This window comes from Brassica napus, chromosome C6, assembly GCF_020379485.1.
Source record: "Brassica napus cultivar Da-Ae chromosome C6, Da-Ae, whole genome shotgun sequence".
Lineage (NCBI taxonomy): Eukaryota > Viridiplantae > Streptophyta > Magnoliopsida > Brassicales > Brassicaceae > Brassica > Brassica napus.
This window is the reverse complement of record NC_063449.1, coordinates 46,325,563-46,343,051: the sequence shown is the minus strand read 5'-3', so window position 1 is coordinate 46,343,051 and position 17,489 is coordinate 46,325,563. Positions and strand designations below refer to the sequence as shown.

The 17,489-nt window shown below is 36.3% G+C and overlaps 6 protein-coding genes across 6 annotated transcripts; all 6 read left to right on the top strand.

The window, feature by feature from the left end:
* Positions 1-610: 610 nt before the first annotated feature.
* Positions 611-2,983, top strand: LOC106427335 (histone-lysine N-methyltransferase ASHH1). Its single transcript, XM_013868065.3, has 8 exons — positions 611-859; positions 943-1,007; positions 1,075-1,231; positions 1,343-1,429; positions 1,509-1,593; positions 1,664-1,757; positions 1,847-2,459; positions 2,548-2,983. Exons 1-8 carry the CDS (start codon positions 839-841, stop codon positions 2,809-2,811), a joined length of 1,386 nt encoding a protein of 461 aa, XP_013723519.1. The 5' UTR covers positions 611-838; the 3' UTR covers positions 2,812-2,983.
* Positions 2,984-5,532, top strand: LOC106427336 (chaperone protein dnaJ 10). Its single transcript, XM_013868066.3, has 7 exons — positions 2,984-3,329; positions 3,515-3,574; positions 3,745-3,827; positions 4,038-4,194; positions 4,278-4,817; positions 4,888-5,028; positions 5,193-5,532. Exons 1-7 carry the CDS (start codon positions 3,243-3,245, stop codon positions 5,313-5,315), a joined length of 1,191 nt encoding a protein of 396 aa, XP_013723520.1. The 5' UTR covers positions 2,984-3,242; the 3' UTR covers positions 5,316-5,532.
* Positions 5,533-7,582: 2,050 nt separating this feature from the next.
* LOC106427345 (UDP-rhamnose/UDP-galactose transporter 1) lies at positions 7,583-9,923 on the top strand. Its single transcript, XM_013868074.2, has 5 exons — positions 7,583-7,842; positions 7,919-8,103; positions 8,924-9,124; positions 9,228-9,389; positions 9,466-9,923. The coding sequence occupies exons 1-5, from the start codon at positions 7,710-7,712 to the stop codon at positions 9,826-9,828; spliced, it is 1,044 nt and encodes a 347-aa protein (XP_013723528.1). The 5' UTR covers positions 7,583-7,709; the 3' UTR covers positions 9,829-9,923.
* Positions 9,924-11,184: 1,261 nt separating this feature from the next.
* LOC106427279 (uncharacterized protein At1g76660) lies at positions 11,185-13,727 on the top strand. Its single transcript, XM_013868013.3, has 3 exons — positions 11,185-11,603; positions 12,312-13,212; positions 13,298-13,727. The coding sequence occupies exons 1-3, from the start codon at positions 11,562-11,564 to the stop codon at positions 13,468-13,470; spliced, it is 1,116 nt and encodes a 371-aa protein (XP_013723467.1). The 5' UTR covers positions 11,185-11,561; the 3' UTR covers positions 13,471-13,727.
* Positions 13,728-14,736: 1,009 nt separating this feature from the next.
* LOC106427309 (calcium-binding protein CML38) lies at positions 14,737-15,453 on the top strand. Its single transcript, XM_013868040.3, has one exon. It carries the CDS (start codon positions 14,803-14,805, stop codon positions 15,343-15,345), a length of 543 nt encoding a protein of 180 aa, XP_013723494.1. The 5' UTR covers positions 14,737-14,802; the 3' UTR covers positions 15,346-15,453.
* Positions 15,454-16,169: 716 nt separating this feature from the next.
* Positions 16,170-17,478, top strand: LOC106427319 (calcium-binding protein CML39). The gene has a single exon (XM_013868049.3). It carries the CDS (start codon positions 16,856-16,858, stop codon positions 17,363-17,365), a length of 510 nt encoding a protein of 169 aa, XP_013723503.1. The 5' UTR covers positions 16,170-16,855; the 3' UTR covers positions 17,366-17,478.
* Positions 17,479-17,489: the final 11 nt, after the last annotated feature.

The following is a 17,489-nucleotide window of genomic DNA, read 5'->3' as shown; positions in this document are numbered from 1 at the left end:
TAGTATAAATCTCATAATTATAGAAATATATTTTTTACTTAAGGGTAAATCTCTTTAAAGTTTTTAATAGTTTTTTTTCCTAAAATTAATTCAAAGTCAAAGTGACCAAAGTAAACTTACTAAAATGGTTAAATGACATCACATTCTCATTTTTAATTATAATTATTTATTTATAAAAGATATAATATAAATAAATATTAAAATTTTGAAAAGAATAAAATAATATTTTTTTTTAAATCAGTTTGTTATGATACAACTTTTCTTAAAAAATTTTTTTATAAAATTTCTGAATATGTATGATATCTTTAAATTTAAATTTTAACAATGATTTCTGAATATTTTTGATATTTTCATGAATTTAAGATTTGTCTATGTAATATTTTTAGTCCTTTGTAATATTTTAATTAATCAGACATTAAAAAAATAAAAGGCGTTTTTTGAGATTTGCACAAACACTAAAGTATATCAATCTATTTAAATTAAAAATGATTTATTTATAAGTGAAAAAGATACGTAAGTCGTATCATTTCCCCATTTTTGATTATTATAGAAGTATTAAAAATGGAAATTAAGTTTTTCTTTAACACACCTCTTACTAACTATTTCACGCCGTGTGAAAAAAAAAAAACGGAACAAAAAGTTTAACGCCGTCTTCTTCCTCGCTCGCTCGCCGTCTTCTCTCTCTCTCTCTCCCAAAACTCTCAGGCAATTTTTTTGCCTATGGTTTCGATTCTACACGCAAGCTTCTTCCTTTTTCCAGTGATCGATAAACCCTAATTAGTCAATACGCAGTGGCACGATTCGCACACTCTCTCTCTCTCCACAATCTGGAAAAAGAATGCAATTTACTTGTGATCCTGTAAGTTCTCAGCTTACCTAATGAACGGGTGAGATTTCGATTTTGGGTTTTCTCTAAATTCGAAATGTTTTTGATTTTAAAAGGATCAAGAGGGAGACGAGGTGCCACAGTATGAACACATCTATCAAAATGACTTCTCTTATCGAAAGTAAGAACCTTTCTTCTCTAAAGGAGTATTCCCATTTTTAAAGTATACATTTTTACTGACTCTATAGGCACAAGAAGCAGAAGGAGGAAGATATCTCTATCTGTGAATGCAAGTTTGATTTTGGAGACCCTGACAGTGCTTGTGGTGAGAGATGCCTCAATGTGATTACCAACACCGAGTGTACACCTGGTTACTGCCCTTGTGGCGTCTATTGCAAGAATCAGGTAAACACTGTGTTTGAATGTTCGGCTTTTGATGATGTAAAGAGTGTAGAATCATTGTCTTAAAGCTCGGTAACGTTCTTAGTAGTTTACTTGTTTGTTGCTTGGTTACAGAAGTTTCAGAAATGTGAATACGCAAAGACGAAGTTGATAAAGTCCGAAGGTCGTGGTTACGGACTAGTGGCTGTTGAAGACATAAAGGTTAGTCATTTGTCAAATTGAATATTCAATCAGGTTATGAACAGATAAACTGATAATGTATTTGGTGTTTGGGATTCAGGAAGGACAGTTCATTATTGAGTACTGTGGAGAAGTAATCTCATGGAAAGAAGCAAAGTGTAGAGCTCAAACTTACGAAACTCATGGTGAGTACTGAGTAAAGAGATGTTGAAGGATCTTCACAATGCTGAAACTGTGTGTTACACATGGGTGCAGGTGTAAAGGATGCTTACATAATATCTCTCAATGCGTCTGAGGCTATTGACGCCACTAAGAAAGGAAGCCTTGCTAGGTTTATAAACCATTCATGGTAAGAAAAAAAAAAACAAACAACGGGGTTTAGATAGAAATCTATAGCTACAGAAGAACTGTTTCTTACTTGTTGTTTTGTTCCTGCAGTAAACCAAACTGTGAGACGAGGAAGTGGAATGTTCTGGGAGAAGTAAGAGTTGGGATCTTTGCCAAAGAGAGCATATCTCCAAGGACTGAGTTGGCTTATGACTATAACTTTGAGTGGTACGGTGGAACCAAAGTCCGTTGTCTCTGTGGTGCAGTGTCTTGCTCTGGCTTTCTTGGAGCCAAGTCTCGCGGCTTTCAGGAGGATACATACGTATGGGAGGACGGTGATGATCGGTACTCAGTTGATAAGATTCCGGTCTATGATTCTGCGGAAGACGAGCTTACATCTGAACCTACTTCTAAGAATGTTGAGTCCAACAAAAATGAAGAGAAAGATATTGTGAAAGAGGAGTCTACTGCTCTGATTGTTGAGCAGTCAGATTCAGCTCCTATGGAGGTAGATGCTGTCACAGAAACTGTTAAAACCGAAGAAGATATGAAGCTGATGACCTCGCAAGATTCGTCGCAGAAAACAGCAGTTATATCTAAGGGTCTTGCGAGGAAAAGAGGAAGGCCGATTACAAAGAATGTTGTGAAGAAGCACGTTGACATAGCAAACGTGGTTCAGCTACTAGCAACCAAAGAAGCTCAAGATGAAGTTCTCAAATGCGAGGTAAAAGAGTTTTTTTTTTTTTTTTTTTTTCTGCTCACAGTACATATTGATAAGAAACTTGATGAGTTTTGGCAAAAATTGTTGTCAGGAGGTGAAGAAGGAAGCAGCGGTACGTCTCACGTCCTTGTACGATGAGATAAGACCAGCGATTGAAGAGCATGAGAGAGATAGCCAAGACAGTGTAGCAACGAGCGTGGCGGAGAAGTGGATACAAGCAAGCTGTTATAAGCTCAAGGCAGAGTTTGATCTTTACTCTTGTGTGATAAAGAACATCGCTTGCACTCCTATCAAACCACATGACTCGGCAAACACCAAAGCTGAAGAAGCAGAGACCAAGCCCTCGGAAAGCTAATGAACAATGAGAACGAGCTCCAAACCTGCTAGGTGGCTCGGAAGGTTATGATTATGATTAGACTTTTGTGAGTTTCGCTGTAAGTGACATTTGTATCATTTGATTATTCATAAATCCAATGAGAAGCTGACGAAAAACCGCGTGGAGAATAATATAAAGTCCATTTCTTTTCTTTTCTTTTCTTTTTTGCCGATTCAAATTGAAAACCTTTAAAGAAAAAGTAAAAGACTTTCTTCTTTGACTCGTCCATCTAAAGCGAACAAACAGAAAAAGGAAAGTGAAATTTGAAGAAGAGGAAACAAAGAAAGAAAGAAAGAGGAAAGCTTTGATTTTGAAGTGCTTAAGAGGAGAAGAGAAGTTGTTGTTTTTCTTGTGTTCTTGTGTCAAACATTTGATCTGAGTTAGTTAGTTAGATTCGGTTTGGATTATAGATGGTGAAGGAAACAGAGTACTATGATGTGCTGGGCGTTAGCTCAACTGCTACAGAGTCTGAGATCAAGAAAGCTTACTACATCAAGGTTTTGAATTTTTATCTTTTGCTTTCTGGGCTTTGGTGTTTTTTTTTGGGTTCTTTTTCATCTGGGAAGAGACCTTTTTGTCTGTTATTTGAATTTTGGGGAAGAGTTGAGATTAAAAGTTTGAAGCTTGATGTGAACAAGTATAGTGATTGTTGGCTCCTTTTTGTTTAAATTTCTTTACACAGGCACGCCAAGTTCATCCAGATAAGAACCCTAATGATCCTCAAGCTGCTCACAACTTCCAGGCAAGTTAATGTTTGAAAGATAAACAATTTCAATTGTTGGAATCAGATTCTGTTGATAGTAACTGTTAAGCTTGTGTGTTGTTGTTACATAGCTTGAAATCATTAGTACCAAAGTTTAGGTTCTCTCTCATTGTTTGTTTAACATAAAGAGTTTTTTTTTTTAAACTCAGGTGTTGGGAGAAGCCTATCAAGTGCTAAGTGATTCAGCACAACGCCAAGCTTATGATGCATTTGGGAAGTCTGGGATCTCAACGTTAGTGTCTTTTCCTTCTTGTTGAGTCTTAGTGAAATAGATCTTCTTGTGTGCTAAAACCAATGTTCTAAAAATCGCTAGGCGGTGGTTAGGTGCTCGAGGATTATTGTTTAGGGGGACTAGGCGGGACTAGGCGGGCGCATAGACCGATTTTTAGAACGCTGGCTAAAACTATTTGGTTCTTACTTTGTTTGTGTTCATCCTTTTCAGTGATGCAATCATAGATCCTGCGGAAATATTCGCAATGCTTTTCGGCAGCGAGCTTTTCGAAAGGTACATAGGACAGCTAGCTATGGCGTCAATGGCTTCACTCGATATCTTCACTGAAGGGGAAAATGATACCAAAAAGATTCAAGAGAAAATGAGAGTAAGTGTTTGCTCAAAACTCTCTCAGGTCTCTTCCTTGTGTACACAATATTAATGTTGGATTGTGTGTTTTGTTGCTTTCAGACAGTTCAGAAAGAAAGAGAAGACAAGCTTGCTCAGATTCTCAAAGACCGGCTTAACGTGGTTAACAGAGACGAGTTTATCACCAACGCCGAAGCTGAAATGGTTAGGCTCTCCAAGGCAGCGTATGGTGTGGAGATGTTGAATACAATTGGGTATATATATGTAAGACAAGCATCAAAGGAGCTAGGGAAGAAAGCTCTCCTTCTCGGAGTACCATTCGTCGCTGAATGGGTTAGGAACAAAGGTCACTACATCAAATCCCAGCTCACTGCTGCAACAGGCGCATTCGCGTTGTTCCAGCTGCAGGAGGAGATGAAGAAGCAGCTAAACGGTGAAGTGAATTATACGGAGGAGGAGCTTGAGGAGTACCTTCAGTCCCATAAGAGAGTGATGGTTGATTCTCTGTGGAAGCTCAACGTTGCTGATATCGAAGCTACTCTTACCCGTGTTTGTCAGCTGGTTCTTCAAGATTCCGAAGCCAAGAGGGAGGAGCTTCGTGCAAGAGCAAGAGGGCTAAAAACTCTGGGGAAGATCTTCCAGGTTTCATTCATTTCTAATATTTTATTCAAATGTGATTTGTAAGGGTTGTAACTTATCGGTTGCCATGCAGAGAGCGAAAACAGCTAGTGAGAGTGAACCTATAGCAAGAACTGAAACTCAAAAACTAAACGAGGATGAAAGGGACTGTGATGATGATGCATCTACATCTCCAAAGTCTAATGAAGCGTCTCACTCTACCTATGGTACTCAGGTATCTTCTTCCTCACATAAACCTTTTTAAGTTCATCTCTCTCCATCTTCAATAATGGAGTATAATGCATGACTTGCACAACATTTATGCTTGTGTGTTTGGTAGAATTAAACTCTTATTGAATACATTTTATAAACTCTTTACTTTGTTTTGGCAACCGTTAGGAACAGAAGAGTCCCTACGTGGAGGAACCGAAGCTAGGAGATGAACAGTTCAACTATTACTTCCCAAGACCCGCACCACCACCTGGTGCAGAGAAACACACTTCTTCAACTGGCTATGACTGATTCTGATTCACGTGAGAATCAGTAAGTGTCTCTTAGTATATATATATATATATATATTTACATACTCAGTCTTAGTATATATTATATTTCCAGTTGTGTGCTGCTATGTAAAAGCTATTCTTTTTTTCCTTTTGTTTTCAATGATTTAATGTGATTTGCCTCTGTTATATTATAAGTGATGTTGAAAGTATATATGATAAAAGCTCTTTTGTGATAATGTGTTGTTATAATTGCGACAATGTGTTATTAGTACATGATTCAAGAAACTGTTGATCCGGGTTTGCTAGATCAGTCCTTCATGAACTGGTCGATCAGATAGCCATTACTCATTAGGCACCATGACTCGAGACTCCATCGAAGCCTGCATGCAACAACAACGTTTTTCAAGAACTCATATGTTAAAAGTGTCTTGAATGAATATAGCTTCTTGACTGGTCATCAATGCTTACCACAGCTTCCATAACGTTCCTTGCTGCGAGCCTAAAATTGTTGACTTTGACCACCGACAGCAAAATGGTGTTAATCATTTATACATTCTTTGTTCTTTTATTCTTTTGACTTTGACCACCGACAACAACAACAAAATGTAGAGTTTCCGAAACATAGGAACGATTACACCAAGGCTCGACACAGATAGGATATTTGTGATTTGTTTTGTATGCTACGGAGATCTAATTTTTTGATTTATTTTGCTTCGAAAAAATACGGATATCCGGAAAAATGGATATTTAAAAAATAAATAGATATTTACGGATATTTACGAATACTTACGGATATCTCATCCGCTTTGATTAATACAAATAATCTTAAAAATTTAATATAAATATATTTTTTTGCATGATATATAAAATAAAAACTAAAAGAAATAGTGAAACTACATATTTTATAAATTTTAAACTTAGTTAACAATTATAATAAAACAAAACTTAAGAAAAAAGTTATAATTGTTTTATAAATTTTTTTTCTCTTCTTTTTCATGTAATACTTTTATATAAGTAATAATGTGAATAGAATTTGTCAAATCATATGTTATAATAATAATAATATAAACTTATACATTTAAAACATTAAGTATAATCAATATGTACATGTATTTATATATTTCCGGATCGGAGCGGATATCCGCTTCTTAAAATTTCGATATTTGTGATTTGTTTTGATTTTAACGGATATTGATTTTTAGTATTTGCTTTGCTTCGAAAGTCTACGGATATTCGAAAATTTTGGATCGAATCGAGACGAATAACTAATCGAATCAAATTTAACGGATAAAATGTTCGGCCCTAGATTACACCATAAGAATGAGAATTCGTTTTTCTTTTTATTTGCATGTTCGCTATAGAAGATTAACAAAACACACTAATTATCACATAAATGGTCCAGGAAACTAAAGCTAGTTTGTGTACTGTGTAGCCACCACTTGCTCAATGGTTTATGAACAGCTCCAACAATATTAAACTCCGAGACTTGCTGGCCTAAAATGTTTTTTGGATGTCTTCAAAGTAACTGGAGACAGAGAAAGCTTATGTATTGTGTAAGTTTTTTTTTTGTATTGTGTAATTTTGAAACCTAGAGAGTAAGAAACATGGAATCATTAGTACCATTGTTTTCTAATGAGTCCAGGTTGTATTAGATGTGTGCCATTCTGTGTACAGTTATGCCTTTTATTCTTTGGTTTTTGAAGAATATGATTAATGTTCCAAAACCACATGAAAGTGACTACACTTTTTGTAATAACGTGTTGATGTTGGAGATCATGTGTTCTCATTTCTATTTGCGTTCAGGCACAAAGGACTAGTAACAACTCAAAATACAAAAATTGATTATTTGTTTTTGGAATTATTATTTATTTATTTATGAATGATACTTCAAGCAAGTAGATATATTTGGCTTTTAGTGTGAATGAATGTGATGGTGTGCCACCGTGAACAATGGTGGCAATTGAATTGTGAAAACTACTTTTAATTTTCTTTAAATTTAGATCTGTAAATCATACGAGGCTTTGATAAGGGCAATTCTCTCAATTTTGATAATGTCATAGCCGTTGATTGCTATAAAATAATAATATATTAGTTTCCCCATCACGGCACTTTACAATTAAATTAATGATTCTGTTTTTAGTAATTTAAATCACTCGTTAAACGTCTGTTTTGATCAGTTCCCCCGTGTGGCTTAATTAAAGTTCTAACGAGTAACGCGTTGATTAAACAAAATCGGAAATTTATTACGTTCTTATAATAACATAGAAAGCGAAAAGACTAAACTAACCTTATAAGGAACTCTCCTCGAAAGAACATAACCAGTGGACCAGAAAAATGTAAGAAGAAGGTCAAATAAGGTAAACGATGACTTGTGATCAGCGTCTGTGACCAAAATCGAGAGCTGGTTTCCAAAATGGAGAGCGAGAAGAAGCAGTCGTCGTCAGTCTCCGACGTCGGAGCATGGGGCATGAACATCGTCAGCTCCGTGGGGATCATCATGGCTAATAAACAGCTCATGTCTTCCTCCGGCTTCGGATTCAGCTTCGGTACGTTTGTCAAATCTCATGATCTTTGATGAACTTTCTAATTAATGACGATGAACTTCTCTTTCTTGTGTGTTAGCGACGACGCTAACGGGATTCCACTTCGCGCTCACGGCGCTCGTTGGCATGGTGTCGAACGCGACGGGGCTCTCTGCGTCGAAGCACATTCCTCTTTGGGAGCTTCTTTGGTTCTCTCTCGTAGCTAACGTCTCCATCGCTGCTATGAACTTCAGCCTCATGCTCAACTCTGTTGGCTTCTACCAGGTAAATTCAATAACTAAATAAATAAATAATCGAGGTAGTTAGCTCAACTGGAATGGATCTTGGCCATTGTGTCAAAGATCCCTAGTTCGAGTGACCGCCCACACAAAACTAATATTACTGGAATGGCCAAAGATCCCTAGTTCGAGTGACCAACTGTGTCAAAGATCCCTAGTTCGAGTGACCGCCGACACAAAATTAATATTACTGGAAAGGATCCTGGCTATCGTGACATGTCAGTAGTTCTCAGTCACAAAACTAATATTATATGCTGTGGGAAATTACGAGTTTCGGTTCTGAACCTCTCTTAGTATTCAAATTGAGTATATCAAAAGAAAAATTTAATCCTGCACAAATCCGCATAATCAACATTTTGGTTACGAGAAATCTCAAAAGAGCAGTAGCCAGTTGGTTTAAGCGCAGGCGTCGTGCTGTTGTGAATGTCCATTTCTTCGTCCTGGGAGATTATTCGGGCCGAATGTCCGGACACCTGCAAGTTGACAAAAAGAAAAAAATCTTAAAGAAGTCATTAGCTCAAGTGAAATGGATATTGGCCATTGTGTCAGAGTTCTCCAGTTCGAGTAACCGCTGAGACAAACCTCATATTATATGGTGTGGTTTCGTATTTGGGGGATAACGAGTTTTGGCCTCTAGTATTCAAAGAGTATACAAAAAATAAAAGAAAACAATAATTCTTTGATCATTTTCAAACAAATCCGCAGACTAAGTTTTTTTTTTTTTTTGGTTTATGTATTGGTTTTTAAACGATTGTTTGTTCTTGATTCATCCGTTGTTTTTGGTTATAATTTTTTTGTGTGCGTAGATATCGAAGTTGAGTATGATTCCGGTTGTATGCGTGATGGAATGGATACTACACAGCAAGCATTACTCTAGAGAAGTGAAGGCGTCTGTTATGGTTGTGGTTGTTGGTGTTGGCATTTGTACTGTCACTGATGTTAAAGTTAATGCCAAAGGTTTCATCTGTGCTTGTACTGCCGTCTTCTCCACTTCCCTGCAGCAGATTGTAAGTACCAAAAGCTATGTTTGTTAACCGACAACTATTCTCTGTGTGTGTGTCTGTCAATTGTTTGTCTTATAAATTTGCCTTTTTTGTTTATGTAAACAAGTCCATAGGCTCTCTGCAGAAGAAATACTCGGTAGGGTCTTTTGAGTTGCTCAGCAAAACAGCTCCGATCCAAGCACTTTCACTCCTCATCTTCGGCCCCTTTGTTGACTATTTCTTGAGCGGCAAGTTCATCACTACTTACCAGATGACTTATGGTGCCATTGTAAGTCATTCTCTCAACTCCTTCCCTTTTAAAGGATTTAGACGTTACTCCTCACTTTATCTCTATCTCTTTGCAGTTCTGTATTCTTCTCTCCTGCGCATTAGCCGTATTCTGCAACATAAGCCAATACCTCTGCATAGGAAGATTCTCTGCAACGTCATTTCAAGTTCTAGGCCACATGAAAACAGTATGCGTCCTTACACTTGGATGGCTTCTCTTTGATTCGGAGATGACATTCAAGAACATCTCCGGTATGGTCGTAGCTGTTGTCGGAATGGTGATCTATAGCTGGGCGGTTGATCTAGAGAAACAGAGAAACGCAAAGTCGACTCCTCAGGGGAAAAACAGTATGACAGAAGACGAGATAAAGCTACTCAAGGAAGGAGTAGAGCATATCGATTTGAAAGATGTTGAGCTCGGTGAGACCACTAAAGTATAGATAGATACAATGTGTGTGCTTTTTATCAAGTTTCAAATTACACGTCGAATACTTCTTTTTTGTAAGACTATAAAAGTACAAAAAGTTTCTCCTCATCACACGTTATTCAGTTTACTAGTCTTCTTCTTTTGGGCCTCTTAAGAACATATTAGGCCTTTGTGAAGCCCATTGTTCCTATTTGGTTAACAAGGACCATTCCCATAGTACCATGTGATTTTAATCATTTTCTAAAATGAAATATCAAAACATATCTTTTGTTTTATATACTATAGTTTAATGGCCATCAAAGCTTTAACAACGACCAGTTTCCAAATGTTTCGTTTTCGTAGAAATGACATGTAACTCAGGACATGTGATGTGTGTATTATAAATAATACAAGAAAGTACATGTGATGTGGTCTACGAGTAATTATTGAGATAAGTTAAAATAACTGGAAATGACTTGTGTTAACTAGTTGATCCATGGGAAGTTTAAGAAAGAGAACAAATTTTACTGGATTTGTTAGTAATTTATTTTTTTACTGGGTTTATGTAGAAGAGCAGGAGAAAAATAATGAGAAGGAAAGGTCCCATTAACATGAATCCCAGACCTCGAAAAAGATCCAAATCCTACAACAACTAGGTACCACCACCATACTATTACTAGGCCCTCTTTTCTGCTTTATTGGAACCCTCAAAACCTAGAGACAATTCATAAAGATGAAAACAAACATTTTAGGGAAAAGAATCACCTTTTTTTATTTTATTTTAATTATTTAATCCCCTAAATAATGTTATAGGACTTGCGGGGTATATTTATTTAGATGATGAAGTATGTCTGAAGTAAAGCCAATTTAAATACATCACCAATATATATACAGTCTTCTTATTTTCATAATCCAGATTCAAAATGTATTTATTTGACCAATTATTTTTCATAACCTTATATGCTGCTTTCTTTGACCATTTTTTTGTTTTTTTCAAAAACTAAAAAAATTCAACTATCAAAGCCAAAATAATCACAACAGGCTTTGTTTCAAAGTGTTTGCATTTAATAACTTCAATAGAGCCGCTTGACTCAGCAGTTACACTGATTTTGGACGTGTTTTAACCATTATTAGTAAACATCCTTCACGTGCTCAGGGAATCAACCATTTTAAGTGCTTAGATATCTAATTTAAGTAAGATTAACCATATAATGACCGACTTAACTACATTTGACAAAACCTTAATAACTTCTCCCAAAAATGAGTAGAAGAAGGAATTAACTTTTGAGGAAGGGAGTGTGTGAACCGAAGAGATTTAACATTAATTAACATAGATTTTTTTCTTTTCTCTCTTTCCCTTTTACTCCTTTTCTCCTTTTTTTTTATCTTTTTTATCTTTTTTAATCTTTACTCCTTTTTCTTTTTGTGTGTCTGTGTTTTTTTGTTTTCTGGTGAGCTCACATTCTGATTAAAAATAAAGAAAATGCTTTTCCTTTGGTAATAAGGATCATCATCTCTTTTCATGCCGTTTGCAGCAGTGCAGATTTGTCTTAAAAAAGTTTCCCTTAAAATCTCTCCCACTCCAGTGAAAAACTTCTCAACTTTGTCTTCACCAAACCTTTTAATCTTTTTCATTAGCTTTTTTACTGTCTGGATCCTATCAATAAGCTGGAAGAAACTGTGAAACCTCAGATGATTACATCTTTGCCCTGAAACCCTCTACTCAGATACAAAAAGAAGTGATTTTTAGCGAACATACACACCTAAATGGGCTCAGAGCAGCATAGGTTTCTTCAGCAGCAGGAACAGGTTCCTCTCTTAAATTCCTTTACTTTAAATTCCAGTTCTTGGAGGGTTTTACTTAAGCTCAGTCTCTCAAATCTAAGCTTTTCAGATTCGGAACCTGTCTTCTCATGCTTATTAGATCTGACTATTCAAACTCTGTTCGCACACTAATCTAGTTAACAGAGCAAAATGTTCATCAGGGCTTGTTATTAAAGTCTCCACCTTTTGATCCCCTCTGCTCTTGTCTTTTCACTAAACTAAGTGATCATTGAGAATTGAACACAAAGTTGACATCTTTACTTGCAAACCAATCATCCAAAGTAATAAAAATCAAACCTTTTTAGGCTTCTTGATCTCAAGCTTGTAAGCTTGTAAGCTTGTTATAAAATTTAAACCTTTATAGGTTTTGTAAGCTCATTTTTAGTTAATGGGCAAAATGTTCATCAGGGTCTATGTTAGAGTCTCCACCTTTGATCCCTCTGTTCTTGTCTTTTCACTAATAAGTGATCATTGAGAATTGAACATAAAGTTGACACCTTTCCTTGCAAACCAATCATCCAAACTAATAAAAATCAAACCTTTATAGGTTTTGTAAGCTCATTGGCCTTGAAACTTACAGTGGAGTGTGTCCTTTTGCAAACCAATCATCCAAACTAATACTAATCAAAACTTTATAGGTTTTTGTAAGCTCATTGGCCTTTGAAGCTTACACTTAAGTGTGTCTTTGTGCAGAGGAAAAGGTGGGGAGGCTGTTTAAGAGTCTTCTCTTGCTTCAAGTCCCAAAAGGGCGGAAAACGAATAGTCCCAGCTTCTCGCATTCCCGAAGGAGGCAATCCCTCAGCCTCACAGCCCAATGGACCTCACCAAAGTGGTGTCTTAAGCAACCAAGCAAATTTATCTTACTTAGCTCCACCATCCTCTCCCGCTTCCTTCACAAACTCTGCTCTCCCTTCAACAGCTCAGTCCCCAAACAACTCCTACTTGTCACTCGCCGCAAACTCATCACCCTCCGGTCCTTCCTCCAGCATGTACGCCACAGGACCGTACGCTCACGAGACTCAGCTAGTCTCCCCTCCTCCTGTGTTCTCCACCTTCACCACCGAGCCGTCCACAGCTCCTTTCACTCCTCCTCCGGAGCTTGCGCATTTAACCACCCCTTCCTCCCCTGACGTGCCTTACGCTCGTTTCTTGACTTCCAATGGGAAAGGCAGCCATTACAATGATCTTCACTCTACGTACTCTCTCTACCCCGGGAGTCCAGCCAGCGCGGTCTCCCGGGCTTCGGGAGTCTCCACGCCTCTGCAGGAGTCTAACTTCTTCTGTCCCGAGACTTTCGCCAAGTTTTACCAGGATCATGATCCTCAGAACGGTGGGAGGTTGAGCGTGTCCAAGGACTCGGATGTGTATCCCAGTAATGGGAATGGGAAGACAAGGCAGGACATGGAGGAGTTGGAAGCTTACAGGGCTTCCTTTGGGTTTAGTGCTGATGAAGTTGTTACAACTAGTCAGTATGTAGAGATCAATGATGTGATGGATGAGTCTTTACTTAAACCAGTAGCTTACTCGCCAAGCGAGGGACAAAAGCTGCTTAGAAGAGAAGCGAGTTTGCTAACGAGTACCAAATCAGAAACTGGTGAGTATTGTTTTATTAATCTCAATATATTATTATGAGCTGCTGCGTTGTGTGTTGAGTGTTGCATTTTGTGTTGGCTTTTTAGGTCACAAACCAAGAAATGGTATTCATGCGGATGAAGAGGCTTTGTTATCAAGAGTGGGATCTGTGAAAGGTAGCAGAAGCTATCCCACTGGCTTCTCAAGCTCTGATGCAGAGGTGGAGTACAGGAGAGGAAGAAGCTTAAGAGAAGGCAGAGAGAACAGACACAGGAGATAAGACTTGATCAGCTATGTTCTTAAGGTCTTCTAAGTTGCTATGCTAACTCTTTGAGATAAGAATCTAGTTTCTTTTAAGTATATATAGAATAATATGAATATATATATATATTACAGATGGTTTGTAGTAGAAATGATGTGTTGTATAAGCAAAGCAAGGGTGTGAGAGTAGTGAATGCTTTTTTTTTATTTAAAGTTTGTGATGCCTTTTTGTAAGACCTATCTTTCATCTAATTGCAGCAATCTGTTTGGGAGGTTTTTTAATGTCATTTTCTTCTCTACTTGATGCATTTGTTTAAGAACTGTGATTAATTTCTATGTTAACACTTGACTTGTACACAAACACGTTTGCTTCAAAAACACTCAAAAAGACATGGATTTGTGATGAGTTCTTTCTTCTGTTTGCTGGACCGGGTCAATAAAAATGGGCCACTTTTAGATATTGGATTGCGACGCTGCTTCTGCTGCGTTACATCTTGTTTGTTCTTATGAAACTAAGGGTGATGATGATCTATTACTTCAACTAGCTCTATTGGTACACGTCTGAACATTATTATTATATTTTTAACTATAGAATTATATAAAAGATGAAATATATTAACCAACATGTATTATATAATTACTGTTATATTTTTATTTTTTATAAATATTGGAATCTAACAATCCAATATTTTAAAAAATTAATTCATTTCATATTTAGTCATTCAATATCCATCTGATCCAGTTTAATAGAATTGATTTTCTGTTTAGATTGGATTTTTTTTAAAAAATATTTAGTTATTAGATTTCAACGTTTAACAGAAGAATATAATTATAATATTAATGAAGCGTGTGTTAATTTTGATGATATATATATTGTTACATTGCTCAAATAGTTTACATAGTAATATATTAATACTATATAGATGTATGCTTATATGATGTCCTTGATATTTCCATCGAAAAAAATCTTAAAAGATAAAAACAAAAGAGAGATGATAAGAAAGAACAGAGAAGTGAAACTTCCAAGCGCCCACCGATAAATTTCGTGTTGATGCAAGTGTCGAAACAAGTGGCTGCTGGTCCTCAAAATTTATCATTTATTATCCAATTAAAATGGAAGAAAAAAAAAGCAACCGTGTTTTATAAACAGAAACTTTAGACCAAATAATACCCATGAATAACGCCAACACACCTAAAAAAAAATAAATCTTCCCACGTCTTTATACAACTTGACACACTTGGCACACGTCACACGCCTATCTATAAATAGAAACCCTTCCGCCCACAGTTGTTTCATTCAGTCTCTCCGATTCAAACAAAACAAACAAATATATTTTCTTTTGATTATATCATGATGAAGAGTACTCAACCTCAATCATCTTCATCTTTCGTGAAGTTCTGTCGGAAACTGTCACCTAAGCGAAAAGATTCACCAGCAGAAAGTACACAACATAACATCAATGAGGATCAGGACAAGAACAAAGACTTAGAGGCTGTGTTTGCTTACATGGACGCAAACAGAGACGGGAGAATATCTCCACATGAGCTTCAGAAGAGTTTCATGACACTAGGAGAGCAACTATCCGACGAAGAAGCCGAAGCTGCGGTTAGATTGTCTGATACAGACGGAGACGGGATGTTGGATTTTCAAGAGTTTGCTCAGTTGATCAAAGGAGATGATGATCAGGAAGAGAAGAAGACTGAGCTCAAGGAAGCTTTTAGAATGTATATAGCAGAAGGTGAAGAGTGTATTACTCCGAGAAGTTTGAAGATGATGTTAAAGAAGCTAGGTGAGTCGAGAACCACTGATGATTGTAGAGTTATGATTCGTGCTTTTGATCTCAATGCTGATGGAGTTTTGAGCTTTGATGAGTTTGCTCTTATGATGCGTTAAAGAGTTTATTATAGTCACTTGTAGCTTCTCCTTTTTCATTGATGTGTATATATATACGGCTTGTCAGTTGTCACGCAATAAATAAGATTTTTACTTGATTAAAATCCATATATAAATCTTTAATATACTTATATATGTGATCATATAATGTACAGCGATTTTTATAGGAAGGTTCAGTCTCTAGAGTTTATTTAGTTGTGTCATATTGAGTTTCTGCGATATCATATACTGAAAGTATGTTGATGTCAAGCTATTATTCCCTGAAGCACACATTTCAAGACAAAAGTTGAGCATGTGCAGTCAATACTACGACAACTTGTTTCAAATAGAGCTTAAGTCAGGTCTTTACATAACGGCTACAAACTGATGAATCTTCTAATAAGATATCCTTGCTACTAATAAATCTCTTTCCCTTGGCTAGTAAGACTTATTGTAAAAGAAAATTAACACATTTTCCGGATCCGTTTTATTTCAAACTGAATTAAACTACTCTATGTTTTATGTAGAGTATATTCTAATACTTTTTGTTATATAAAAATGTTGTTTTCAAATCGAATTATATTACACATTTTTCGAGATGATGGATTTTATCGGTTTATTTCAAACTGAATTTTACTATTAGATTGACAATTTTGATACCAGCCATGTATTCATATGGAAGTTATATCACATTTGTATGAATTTTCTACTCAAAACTGATTGACAATGAAAAGATGAATTTACATTAACTATATGCTATTTTAGGTCTCATCTAATTATGTATAATTCATATGCATGTCATTTTGAATCAATGAGGTTGGAAATAGCTTTGGGCTCTCAGTAAATTGATAAAGAAAAGCAGTGATTAATAGATGAAGGGAATAGCTGAGGTACCATTATTCTAAAATTCCTATTTGTTTTTCTATAACACATTATTCTAGATCCAACAAACTTCGTTCTTGGGTATAAAAATTCCAAAGAAGTTGATTTCACAAAGATGCATTCGACTAATTCATTATAATCTCCAACTGTGTGTTTTAAAGAGAAATGCCATAGAGATATCAATCAAAAACCAACACTACACTGAGAAATGAGAAACCAGACAAGTTAAAACATTAGGCAGCTTCATAGTCCTCATTGATTGATTAGTGAGAAACAATCACATGCATATTCACTGATTAAAAACATGTGATAATTACCCTTTCTTAAATCCTAGTTCCTAAACTAAGCAAAAAGAACAAGAGAAAACGTGTTTTAAACATGGGGATGAGACCTGTAACTAATATACTAATCTTTGCTACAGATCTAAAGACTACTAATACGTTTTCTTCTAGATCTAAAGACTAATATATTATTTGTTTTCTTCTAGATCCAAGAATCTTCCACGTTTGATACGTTTAACTTTCTATTTTTTTATTAGTCTCATTATTTTCTCAAAACTTAAACATTGTATATAAATAGAGATACCATTTAGACCATCTTCTCATCAAACTGTTAAATAGATAACAAAAGAAGAAGAGAACTTGTCATCATGAAGAACACTCAACGTCAGTTATCTTCATCTTTCATGAAACTCTGCGAGAGACTCTCCTCAGACATCAACGGTGAAAACAAGAACAAAGACTTGGCGGCTGTTTTTGCATACATGGATGCAAACCGAGACGGTAGAATCTCAGCGGAGGAGCTTAAGAAGAGTTTCAAGACACTGGGAGAGCAGCTCTCTGATGAAGAAGCCGAAACCGCGGTTAAACTGTCTGATATAGACGGAGATGGGATGCTTGATTTTGAGGAGTTTGCTCAGTTACTCAAAGGGGGTGATGAGTTTACAGAGGAAGAGAAGAAGAGCAAGATAATGGAAGCGTTCAGAATGTACATTGCTGAGGGAGAAGATTGCATTACTCCAAGAAGCTTGAAGATGATGCTGATGAAGCTTGGTGAGTCTAGAACTACTGATGATTGTGTAGTCATGATCAAAGCTTTTGATCTTAATGCTGATGGAGTTTTGAGCTTTGATGAGTTTGCTCTTATGGTGATGCGTTAAGGCATCATCAGCCCATCCAATGTTGTTTGTGGCTTTGTTTGTTTCTTTGATTGATTGCTGAAAGCAGTTGGCTGTAAATATATGTATGGCTTTCCAAGTAATAAACTCCATTCTCTGTTCAAAA

Coding starts and splice junctions, on each gene's coding strand:
- LOC106427335 (XM_013868065.3), top strand. CDS start 839: ATGCAATTTACTTGTGATCCT. Junction 1,008..1,074: donor AATGACTTCTCTTATCGAAA/GTAAGAACCTTT, acceptor CTGACTCTATAG/GCACAAGAAGCAGAAGGAGG. Junction 1,430..1,508: donor TGGCTGTTGAAGACATAAAG/GTTAGTCATTTG, acceptor TTTGGGATTCAG/GAAGGACAGTTCATTATTGA.
- LOC106427336 (XM_013868066.3), top strand. CDS start 3,243: ATGGTGAAGGAAACAGAGTACTATGATGTGCTGGGCGTTAGCTCAACT. Junction 3,828..4,037: donor GGGAAGTCTGGGATCTCAAC/GTTAGTGTCTTT, acceptor CATCCTTTTCAG/TGATGCAATCATAGATCCTG. Junction 4,195..4,277: donor AGATTCAAGAGAAAATGAGA/GTAAGTGTTTGC, acceptor TGTTGCTTTCAG/ACAGTTCAGAAAGAAAGAGA.
- LOC106427345 (XM_013868074.2), top strand. CDS start 7,710: ATGGAGAGCGAGAAGAAGCAGTCGTCGTCAGTCTCCGACGTCGGAGCA. Junction 7,843..7,918: donor CGGCTTCGGATTCAGCTTCG/GTACGTTTGTCA, acceptor CTTGTGTGTTAG/CGACGACGCTAACGGGATTC. Junction 9,390..9,465: donor AGATGACTTATGGTGCCATT/GTAAGTCATTCT, acceptor ATCTCTTTGCAG/TTCTGTATTCTTCTCTCCTG.
- LOC106427279 (XM_013868013.3), top strand. CDS start 11,562: ATGGGCTCAGAGCAGCATAGGTTTCTTCAGCAGCAGGAACAG. Junction 11,604..12,311: donor TTCTTCAGCAGCAGGAACAG/GTTCCTCTCTTA, acceptor GTCTTTGTGCAG/AGGAAAAGGTGGGGAGGCTG. Junction 13,213..13,297: donor GAGTACCAAATCAGAAACTG/GTGAGTATTGTT, acceptor TTGGCTTTTTAG/GTCACAAACCAAGAAATGGT.
- LOC106427309 (XM_013868040.3), top strand. CDS start 14,803: ATGATGAAGAGTACTCAACCTCAATCATCTTCATCTTTCGTGAAGTTC.
- LOC106427319 (XM_013868049.3), top strand. CDS start 16,856: ATGAAGAACACTCAACGTCAGTTATCTTCATCTTTCATGAAACTCTGC.